General features: G+C 50.0%; 1 protein-coding gene across 1 annotated transcript in view; it reads right to left on the bottom strand.

Annotated features, from left to right (window-relative positions):
• The window catches only part of RNF123 (ring finger protein 123), a 39,998-nt gene extending 31,549 nt beyond the window's left edge, over positions 1-8,449 (bottom strand). Inside the window, exons 1-9 of the mRNA XM_065749463.1 lie at positions 8,260-8,449; positions 7,217-7,301; positions 3,720-3,799; positions 3,253-3,350; positions 2,692-2,746; positions 2,275-2,360; positions 1,780-1,866; positions 1,202-1,269; positions 235-360 (exon numbers count right to left, since the gene is read on the bottom strand). Of these exons, the coding sequence (XP_065605535.1) occupies positions 235-360; positions 1,202-1,269; positions 1,780-1,866; positions 2,275-2,360; positions 2,692-2,746; positions 3,253-3,350; positions 3,720-3,799; positions 7,217-7,301; positions 8,260-8,341 (767 nt within the window). The 5' untranslated portion in view covers positions 8,342-8,449. The remainder of the gene's footprint in view (positions 1-234; positions 361-1,201; positions 1,270-1,779; positions 1,867-2,274; positions 2,361-2,691; positions 2,747-3,252; positions 3,351-3,719; positions 3,800-7,216; positions 7,302-8,259) is intronic.
• Positions 8,450-11,547: the final 3,098 nt, after the last annotated feature.

Genomic DNA, 11,547 nt, shown 5'->3' on the forward strand with positions numbered 1-11,547 from the left:
ACTCAGAGCGTAAAGTAAACAAAATTTCAGCAATTACTAGCACCAGCAAAAGTGACTGTAGGCCCTGCAGTTGCGGTCCAGCTGAGGGATGTCCGCTTCTTCTCTCCTTGATCCTGCTCTGAGCAGAAGTGCCAAGAGAAGAAAGTAAACTACATTCAGATATAGATATTCTACAGCCTCCATGGATGGTCTCAGTGCAGGCTCTGACCTCCTCTCCTCATAACCAAAGGATATCGAAGCGGACGGCTTCCAAAGTTAAAAGCAACAGACTCTTTGAATGAGAGACTGATGGCAGGGAAGTACGCCATTCCAGCACCTCTTGTGATGTTATCAAAAGCAGTTCCCAGAGATATGCCGTTTCTGAAAGAAGAAAAGCCAACAAAACTTAAGCCACGGTCGAAGGGTTTTGTGGTCAACCAGGCAATTCATGCATCTGCATTTCTCTCCCAGCAACCAGACAGCACAGACAAAGCAGTCATACACACTTCTACACACTCATAACTGACAGACATGGAAACATCACAGTGCTGCTAAGCAAGTATCCTGGGAATCACAGCAGAATTCCTATTTGCATATAACAGCATGGGAAGGCACTGAAGTCTGCACAATATGAAGAGCCCTGCTCAGCTCCAAGGGCAATCAAGTCCCTATGAAGTATCTGACTAGCAGGAAATTTTAAAAGTAGGTGGCATTTTTGTCCTTATCCACTTGACACTAATAGAAAAGGAAGGATAATGGTCTCAATCTACTCTTCTCTGAAAGATGATGGCAGCATCTGACAGTTTTTCATTCCAGCTGACTTGTTTCAGGCCAGGGAACAACTCTTAGGCTGCCTAGTGCTGGATATTTATCAGATTTACCACACTTCCCTCCAACTCTAGGACAGGCAAGGTCTACACTTGCCATGAAATCAATCAGTGGGTCTCAGCCAACTGTAGTATTAAGCATCCCAACATGTTCCTTCTTCAAAATCTCAGCAAGCTTTACAGAGGTTTAGGAGCGTGAGCGCTTTTCTAACAACTGCTCTCACCCACACTTAGGATACTCAAAAGCCCACTTAGATGGCTTCTCAACACAAAACAGTAAAGCAGGGGTTGGAGTTACCAAGGAACTTAAAGGGGAGAGCAACCAACCGAGTAATGAGGAAACGCAGATTATACATAGCCATTCATGGAACAGGGAACTGGACAAAGATGCTTACAGGCAGAAAGAAATAGTGCCTTCCTCAAGGTCTATCAGACAGCTGACGATGTCTCCTGCAGCCCAAGACTGCATTAAAAGGAGAAAATATATGTTAGACACGTACCCAGCATGTTCCCACATCTGAAGAAGGGCTATAAGCCCAATCAATCCCTTATGATTCAGGGGTGAAGGAGAAACAGCTCCTTCTGACAGCAGCTCACATTGCATTTTCAGACACTTCTGGAAGCCTCTGGATGGGATTTTCTTTTTTCCCTTGAGCAGTAGGAACATGCACAGGATCAGAACAAGGCTTATCCCAACACTGCATCATCCTCTGATGCGCTACAAAGAACCAGAGCCTTTCAGACATCACCAGCAACACTATGTTGGGAATGAGTCTGCTGGGCCTGCCAAACAAAGCACCCACACAGGGTGCCCAGCACCCCCTCAAGTACACATCAGTGCTGGCACACAGGCTCCCCAAGAACAGACTGAAGCAGGAAGCACAGATCCAGTGCTTTCGACAGGGCCCAGCAGAACACCGTGAGCAGAGGGAGACACCTGCTTTCTTTTCCCTTCCTAGAAGGCAGTACTCACTTTGCCATAGTTGGTAGTGGTCACGTTCCACTTGCGCACCCTATTGCCATCATATGCGTAGGAATCTGGCGTATCTCCGACTCCTTCCTGCATCACAGTATCAGAGAGGAGTCTCAGACTAGGACAAGCACAGAGGATCCCTCACATTGCAAGAGTAGCTTCAAGGGGGAGACCAGCATGCAGGGAGTGCAGCTGACAGCACACATGGTCTGCCCATGACCTGTGATCTTGGACTCCATTCCCTGCTAACATTTGGGTTAAAAAAAAAAAAGAGTACTGCTATCTTACACTTCCAAACTGTCAAAGCTGCCCCTCAGGATGTCTGTCACCTTCCCTTTCAAGTGTAGCAAAGTGGCAAGATAGCAAGACCCTGCAGTTGGCACACCTTCCCAGCATCAAGCATCCCACCCAGTGCCTGACAAGAGCTGGCCTGGGCCTGCCTCCCTCAGGCAGAGCAGAGGAACACCGAGCAGCTATGTGCAGGAGTTACACTACCTCCTGATTAAATCTGCAGTTGAGAGTACACCAGCCAATCTGCATGAGTCCTTGGGAGGAGATAAGCACCTCATAAACCCATTTCCCTGAAAGAAAAAGAGATGCCACACAGTAAATCCCTGCCACTGCACTCACTGTTAGAGAAGTAGAATGTGATACAGCTCCCACGGAAAATAACCTGGCACACAAAGCGTATTCGCAACATCCTCAAGACTCCCCTCCCAACTCTTCATTTGGGCACCACACAATTCTCCACCCTCCTGACTTTACTGGAAAGCCAGAGGATGAATCCAAAAAGACTAGGCTCAGGATCTGGAACTGCAACATATTCATGATTTCCTGTGCTCACTAGTTGTGTAACTCTCCACGCGTTCTTCCTGGGCTCTTAACCAAAGCATCACTCACTTATCTTCTTACCTTTGTACACGCATGTTGTGGCCCTAATAGAGCCAAAGTTACTGTGGCCAATCACCTGGACCAATAAACAGAAGATATAAAGTTAGGCAATAAGACCTCAAAACCAACGCGTAGCAAGGAACATCAGCTAAGTAACCAGCAGGAAACTAATAGAAACAAAGGAGAATTTTTAAAAGGCAGTACCACAGCAAGGCCTGGCCTCATCTTGTCCTTACTGTTATACAATAGAAGAAGAAAGGAAGGCAGAGGCAGTCACTGGAGGGAGGGACAGAAAAGCTGGCTGCCATCCCCTCCTCTTGGTTAGTCAAGCTCTTCAGTGAGCTGCTGGGCCAGTGCAACACTTCCTCACCCATGCAGCTCCACTCAGCTTGCTAAGACTTGGGGGTACTGCTAGACCTTTTCCCAGGAGAAATCACTTCCTCCAGGATTCCTCTGCTTTTTTTGAGTAGATTCTATTTCACAACATGTTACAAAGCCAGTGAAAAGGACCTGCCACAATGAACAAACTGAGTGCCTTAGTCTCACAAGCCCATTTCCTGCAGCAGTCAGCATTGCACTCACCCCAAGTAAGTCATCATCAACCAGCAGGAGCCCCTCAAAGCCACTCGTGTGGTCCAGCACCACGGTAGAGGGACCAAGCCGGCCCTCCGTTAACTGATCTGAAACAAAGAGTTGCAGAAGACTGGTTAGGAAAAGATAAGCAAGATTTTAAGGGTAGTTCTGAAGTGCTGCTGGATAGACTACAACTGCACCCGAATTCTGCTGCAGTGGAGGAACACTTCAACAGGGTTACACATGTTAGACCATGACAACCTCAAGAAAGGAGACACCCATGAGATTTAAAAGGAAGCTTGCACAGCAACACTCTAAGCCTAAGCTATGTAGCAGCCTGATCACAAATGAAGCCTTCATGTCATCTGAAAATGTTATTTCTGCAAAGTTCAAAGGTCAAACATTGAGCCAAATGTTTGGCCAATGCGTCACATAACGAGCAGAAGCACAGAGTGCAGACATCTTGTATCTCCTACCTTGGCTGTCTTCAGAGCCGTTCTCCTCTGCCAGCAACCGGTCAAGGTGCTCCTGCAGGTTTTGGAATGTCAGGTGCTTTCTAGGGAATAAATGCACACAAGAACTCTTCAGAAAACTCTGCCTTCAAGTTCAAAAGTGTTAAATTCATTCTGTGGTGTAATGATTTTCCTTTTTCAGCATACATAGGTTCATTGGTTCATTGGAAAGGACCTACAAGGTCATCTAGTCCAACCATCCTCCTATCACCATCCCTACCCACTGAACTACTAAATCAAATCCCTTAGCACCTCATCTAAACGCTTCTTGAACAGCGCTAGGGATGGTGCCTCACCCACCTCCCTAGGCAGGCCATTCCAGTGCCTGACCACTCTTTCAGAGAAAAAATGTTTCCTCAGGTCTAATCTAAATCTTCCCTGGCACAACTTGTGGCCATTCCCTCTCGTCTTGTCATTATTTATCAGGGAGAAGAGGCCCACCCCCTCCTCACCACAACCCCCCTTCAGGAAGTGGTAGAGTGCAATAAGGTCTCCTCTGAGCCTGCTCTTCTCCAGACTAAACAATCCCAGCTCCCTCAGCCGCTCCTCGTAAGACTTGTGCTCCAGACCCCTCACCAGTTTTGTTGCCCTTCTCTGAACACGCTCCAGGGCCTCAATGTCCTTCTTGTAGTGAGGGGCCCAAAACTGAACACAGTACTCGAGGTGCGGCCGTACCAGAGCTGAGTACAGGGGGATGATCACCTCCCTGCTCCTGCTGGCTACACTATTTCTAATACAGGCCAGGATGCTGTTGGCCTTCTTGGCCACCTGGGCACACTGCCGGCTCATGTTAAGCCGAGCATCAACCAACACCCCCAGGTCCTTTTCCTCTCTACATTCTTCAAGCCATTCTGCCCCAAGCCTATAGCATTGCATGGGGTTATTGTGGCCAAAGTGAAGGACCCGGCACTTGGCCTTATTGAACCTCATCCCATTGAGCTCAGCCCAGCTGTTCAGCCTATCCAAATCCCTCTAAAGGGCCTCCCTACCCTCAGGTAGATTGACACATCCTCCCAACTTGGTGTCATCTGCAAACTTACTGAGGGTACACTCAATTCCCTCATCTAGGTCATCAATAAAGATATTAAACAAGATGGGCCCCAAAACTAACCCTTGGGGGACACCACTCGTAACAGGATGCCAGCTGGACTTAACTCCATTAACCACTACCCTCTGGGCACGGCCCTCCAGCCAGTTCTCCACCCAGAGAAGAGTGAACCTGTCCACACCACGGGCTGCCAGTTTCCCCAGGAGAATACTGTGGGAGGCCATGTCAAAGGCCTTGCTGAAGTCCAGGTAGACTACATCAACAGCCTTTCCCTCATCTACCTGTCTGGTCATCCAGTCATAGAAGGAGATGAGGTTGGACAAGCACAACCTGCCCTTCGTGAACCCGTGCTGGCTGGGTCTGATCCCTTTATTGCCATGCACGTGTCGTGTGATTTCCCTCAAGATCATCTGCTCCATAACTTTCCCTGATACCAAGGTCAGGCTGACAGGCCTGTAGTTCCCTGGGTCTTCCTTACGGCCTTTCTTGTAGATGGGAGTCACATCGGCAAGCCTCCAATCTTGTGGGACCTCTCCAGATAACCAGGAATGCTGATAGATGGCAGAAAGTGGCTCGGCAATCACCTCTGCTAGCTCCCTCAGCACCCTTGGGTGGATCCCATCTGGTCCCATGGACTTGTGGCAGTTCAGACCTTTGCTAAGAATCCCTTACTTCCTATCTGCTTTTTTCTAACTTACTAAAGAGTTTCTCTCCCTCCAGTCTCACTCCTCTACAGCAGAAAACAGCCCAGAACCCATTACTTTATGCATAAAGTTGGAGCTGTTCCCCTATTGATATCACTTTGTAACTGCAGCAAACTGTCATTTCATGCTCTTCTCTTTTTAAAATTTCCCAAGGATTCACAGAACAGCACTGCTTGTGCTGTGCTTGTGGGACCACTGTGATTTCCCTTTATTACTGCGAGAATCGCTGGCTTTTCCTGTCCCTGACTCCCATTTCCACTCATCTGTGAAACAATCATTCCACTTCTTTGGGACACTTTGAAAGCCCAATGGATGTGAAGATGCACAGGGGTGGAATCAACGAGGCAGCTTTGGACTTGCACAAGAGACTGGCTTCAGCAAAGCAGCTGTATCAGCAGCTAGCATGGAGAAGGAGCACAGGAAAGAGGCCAGAAAAACATGAGACTGCCAGAGAGAGGACAGCCAGAAAGGTTTACAATGAGATCACCAGAAGACAATATACTGTATCGTAAAAGTTGCTCGTGTAGTAAATACTATTTTCTATTAAATTTAAAAGACCAATTTAACTGCTACTGGGCTTTCTAACAAGAAGACAAGTCGAGGGGGAAGATTGGAAGGGAGTTACAGAGATCAATCCAAAAAACTATCAGTTCTGTGCTTGCACTTCATTCAACACCAGGCAAAGAAGTTAGCAGTATGACAACTGTATGGGAACTGTTGAACTAGTGGTTCACGGCCTGAACCACTGATTGGTCACCTGAGGTGAGCACCGAGTCAGCCATGGGGGCACAGGTGAAGGTGATACACCTGTGTGATTGGAAGGGGTGGAGCCTGGCTCCACCTCTCCCAAACCCCATTTAAGGGCTGACCACCACCAGGGAAGGTTCTTTTCTTGGAGATCCCACTCACATGGAGTTGACAGTAAGCCTTTATCATCCTAAAGGTAAGCCATCTTCTTTTGCTTATCATTTGTGTACCATCTTATATGCTATTTTTTGAGTACCATCCTTGGGGATCATTTACCTTACAACAACCAAAATGCCTGGGCAGATGGAACATAGCAAGGCACGTGGGCAGGGAGAGCTTGTGGCCAAGTAACATAACCCCCTTGCCTCCTCCCACAAGAACCTTAGCTCTTCAAGCACACAGAGGACCAAGAGCTATTTTTAGCAGCCACAAGCTCACATTTGAGCTGGCAGTGCTAAGTATAGCCCAGGAAACATGACTCCAGCTGCTCTGCAGCACCACCCACCCAGCACCAGCTACACACTGCAGCACCTGGACCTGCCCTGAACCAGCTGACTTGCCTCTGCCAAAACATTTAATGCAAAGGACTTTTTTCTCATCCAATGCTACAAGTTGCTGGACTACAAAGTAAAGGAGAAACGAAAGCAAAGCGAAACAGACAATGGCAATTTTGTGTTCCTTTGACTCCTAACATGGAGTCCAATTCCACTGCTTGAGAAGCATACAGTCTTCGATGTACAAGTATCAGCCTTGCTTTTAGTTTACAGGGGCACTGATGACATACATTTCATTAGCTAAAACCTGTGCATTTTGCCTTTCTCTGCAAGCAGAGAGGGAACAGGAATGAGAAGGGAATGCGTGCTTGCCTATTTGTTTCAATATTGCCTCATAACCTTTGATATGGGGTTTTACATGCAGAAGACTGACACAGCATCGCTGCCACCGAGTGAGATGTCCCATACCTGTAAGCAGCTGCAGGCTGGTTCCCATCAGCACTGGAGAAGACACGGTGCAGATAGTCATTCAGCAGCCTGCTGTTCACAATCCCTTGTGGGGGAAAAAAAGAGGAAAAGAAGCTTAGTGGGTCAGAAGTCGAAACGTGAACTTCAAGTACAAGCAAGGAAGTTTGCAGATCAACACAGGGGGAAAACAAAGCTCCAAGAAATTATTTACCTTCTCACTCTTTTCACTGGCAGCCCTAGAGCCCAGCAACACAGAGCGAGCGCATCTCTGCAACAGAGGAGGCTACCAGCGGTTCCCCAGCATGAGACTACCTCTGTAGGAACCCTGCTGTACTACTTCCAGATGAAGTAACTTCTAATTTGGAAGTGGGGGTCCAATTTAAAAGCAAAACCAAATCCCATAAACAAACAACTAACACAGGTGTTAGCATTCCTGATGCCTTCAAACCTGATTCCTTCAAACCTGGAACATTTTAGGTAGCTACATCCCTTAACAGTGCTAGAGAAGACTGAGAGACAGGAAGGCTTGCAGACACAGGTCATCTAGACTAAGTCACAGTCTTGTTAATCCTGTACACTTCACTCTAGTTTTCATTGTGCAAAGCTAACCCTTGTGTCACAAAGCTCTGGGTGCAACAGAGCCCTCCAATACCAGATCTGTGATCTTACAAGCATGATTCTGACAGATTGGTCAGTCTATGAGAAAACAGACTACTTAGCAGGTACCAACATTTCCAAGGAAAAGATGAATTTGGGAACTTGAGAAGCCATCCACCCCGAGTCAGATGGGACAAAGAGGACAAAGCCTCACACCACTGAAGAAAGGGTACTGTCACGTGAGCTGCTGGTGGAGTCCTTCATAGGGCAGGAAAGACTCTCCTCCAAAACTCACTTTCAGCTCAGAGACTTACTTAGTTTCAGCCCCACTATGCCTCTTATCAGCAAGACAACTGCAACTGGAATGCAGGTGATCTCAGGTGAGGCCAGGGCCACTCACCCTGATCACAGTGTTCCTGCTCATACAAAGCAAGTTCAGCCCATACCTGCAACCTTGGACTTCTCTGGCTCAGTGCTCAGCCTGTAGTTCTTCCTTGAAAGAGCCGTCCCAGCACCCCGTGAGGTCATTCTTCACAGGACTAGCTCCAGAGTGGAGGGAAGGCTGACACCTAGAACAGAACTTGCTGGGGAGGATGCTGCCACCTGAGGACTTTTCCCTTTCTTGTGGATTCACGCGCCTGGAGTAAACAACGGGGTTAAGTCAAAGTCAGATGCTACTACTAATGCTACTACTAATGCCACCACACAAGAGCCCAAGGCCAGCTAGCTGCCAATCCTGCTCTCAGATCCACCTGTCCAACTGCCCAAAATCTTCCCAGGATTTTCCCAATCTTTCCCAAGATGTGGATTTGAAGGGTAGACAATTCAGTGGGTAAGGAAGTGGCTGGTTGGCAGCTCTACGTCCAGGTGGAAGCCAGTAATAAGCAGTGTCCCTCAGGGGTTCTGTCTTAGGACCAGTGCTCTTCAACATCATCGTTAATGACAGTCAGTGGCTTATGCGCACATCTGTGGGTAACATCAACTTGAGTGGTACAGCTGATACAGTAGAAGGAAAGGATACTATCCAGAGGAGCCTGAACAAACCTGAGAAGTGGGCCAATGTGAACTTAACAAAGTTCGGTAAGTCCAAGGGCAAGGTGCTGTACTTCAGCTGGGGCAATCCCCAGATGTGTGCACAGTGGGAGAATTCTTTCAGAGCATCTCCAAGAGAAGAAACTTGGGGGTCTTGATGGACTAAAAGCTCTGTATGGGCCAGCAGAGCACACTCGCAGCCCAGAAGGCCAACAGCATTCTGGGCTGCATCAACAGTGGGGGCAAAGGGTATGGAGGAGATTGTCCATCTCTACTCTGCCCTTGTGAGGTCCCATTTGGAGTATTGCATCCAGGTCTGGGGGCCCCAATACAGGAAAGATGTGGAGCTGCTGGAGAGGGTCTGGGGGAGGGCCATGAGGATGATCAGAGGGCTGGAGCACCTCCCCTATGAAGACAGGCTGAGGGAGTGTAACAACTGTAAACTAGAAAAGGGGAGATTGAGGTGAGATGTTAGGAAGAAATTCTTTGCTCAGAGGGCAGTGAGGTGCTGGCACTGCTGCCCCTGGGGGTACCCCAGGCCATGGGAGGGGACTGGGCAGCCTGAACTGGGGGAGCAACCCACGGCATTGGTGGACTGGGATCTGTAAGGTCCCTCCCAACCCTACCATGCATTGATTCTGTAACTCATCTTGTACAGGGCAGAAAGTAAGTTGGTCTGAGACAAGTTAGGAACTGGACAAGTGCCATGCAGAGTGACCAGCCAGGGACCTGAGCTGCTGAACACCCTAAATGAGCAGGAGAGTGTGGCACGACTGCAGCTGAGCCCAGTGCCAAACAAGACATGCTGCTGGCATTGCTGCTGTGCCACAGTGCGCGTCCCACTGGAGCAGATGGTGCTGCCAGCAGGTCAGAGAGAGGGCAGAGCAGCACACACACATCAGCCTCTTCACTGCTCTGATTGGTGATTCCGTGACTAAAAACAAACCTGGCCCCAGCAGCTCCAGCAAATGTGGGCTCTGACTGAGGCCAGGCTTTGAACTTTCTACTCTGGGCAGCCACAGGCAGAACCCTTCTGAGAAAGAAGCACACAACAAACAGCACGGGGGAGGCCAGGCTTTAAACTGGGCCGACGCAGGATGACCACGAGGGCAGCAATTGCAGCTTCCTCTGGTACCTGCACTCGACCGTCCCGCCGTGCTCAGGGCGGGGAGACAAAGCCGGCACCCCCAGCCTGGCAGCATCTCCAGAGCAGCGGCAGCCCTCAGACCTGTGGCACTGTCCGAAAGCAAGAGGAAAGCCCAGGTCCCGGCCCACCCCACAGCCGGCAGCGGCCCCGGGGCAGTCCCGCGTCGCAAACACGGCGACACTGCCAAGACGACAGAAAAAGCCCCCAGAACCGGGGAGCCTCCCATGGAGCCGCACCCGGCCCCGGTCCCGACCCCGGCCCGGAAAAGCGCAGCCTCCCCGATCCCACCCCCATCCGGCTGAGGTCGCGCTGCCGGGACAGCCCCCGTGCCCGGCGCACCTCCGCGCGTGGACTCAGAAAGACCCCGGGCGCCACGGCCCAGCGCCCCGCACTCACCGCCGGCCCGGGCGCGCTGCCGCTGCCGCCGCACTACGGCGAGCCGCGAGGGCCATGGCGAGCGGGCGGGCGCGGGCGCGTTGCTGGGAGACGAGCGGAGGAGCAGGGCAGGCCGCGACGCGCACCTGCAGCCGGAGCCCGGGAGGGGCGACCCGGATGCGCGGCAGCCGGCGGAACGTAGCAACCAACGCCTCTTCCCAGCTCGGTATCACTCGCAAACTTACTGAGGGTGCGCTCAATCCCATCGCCCAGATCGTTAGTAATTAATTAATTAGACGGGACCGCCCTCAGTGCTGACCCCTGTGGAACGACTCTTGTGACTTCTCCTTATCGCTAGCCAAGCATGTTAGGCATGGAGGCAGGAGATTACCGCGGCTGATCCGAAAATAATACCTCCCCTGTTTCCACAGAAACGACAACAGATATAAAGAGCACAATGACACGAGATGATGGAGCATGTTTTCTGCTACATTTTTATGTAGTAGTGGGTCTCTCCAGACCATAGCTAGGTGAATAGGAGAAATAGAAAAACCTACTGAAAGACGTGTAGAGTACAGTTGCTAGTCCAACAACTTCAACGGTGACGTGGATGACAGACTCATTGGACAGAAGTCCAATGGTATCCTGTGCTCCATCAGAAGAGGGGTCCAAAAAGGGACCAAAGGGTGATTGTCCCTCTCTACTCTGCCCTTGTGAGGCCCCATCTGGAGAGCTGCATCCAGGTCTGGGGCCCCTGATAAGGAAAGATGTGGAGCTGCTGGAGAAGGTCTGGTGGAGGGCTATGAGGATGATCGCAGGGCTGGAGCACCTCCCCTATGAAAGACAGGCTGAGGGAGCTGAGCTTGTTCAGCCTGGAGAAGTGAAGGCTGCGAGGAGACCTCGTTGCAGCCTTCCACTGTTTGGAAGGGAATTATAAACAGGAGAGAAATCAACTTTTTACTTGGGTAGATAGTGATAGGAGAAGGGGGAATTGTTTTAAGCATACATACTTAAAAAACCCTTCTTGTTATCCTTTATCTCTTTTGCCAGCCTCAACTCCAGGTGAGCCTTCCTTGTCACTTCCCTACAGGCCTTGACAGACCTCCTGTAGTCCTCCCAAGAAACCCTTTTTCCACATTTCACAGACCTACCCTTTAATCTCCTGCCTCCCTTCCCTGGT

The sequence above is a fragment of the Cyrtonyx montezumae genome, unplaced genomic scaffold, assembly GCF_038088225.1.
Source record: "Cyrtonyx montezumae isolate F1298 unplaced genomic scaffold, pur_monq_1.0 scaffold_6, whole genome shotgun sequence".
NCBI classification, from domain to species: domain Eukaryota; kingdom Metazoa; phylum Chordata; class Aves; order Galliformes; family Odontophoridae; genus Cyrtonyx; species Cyrtonyx montezumae.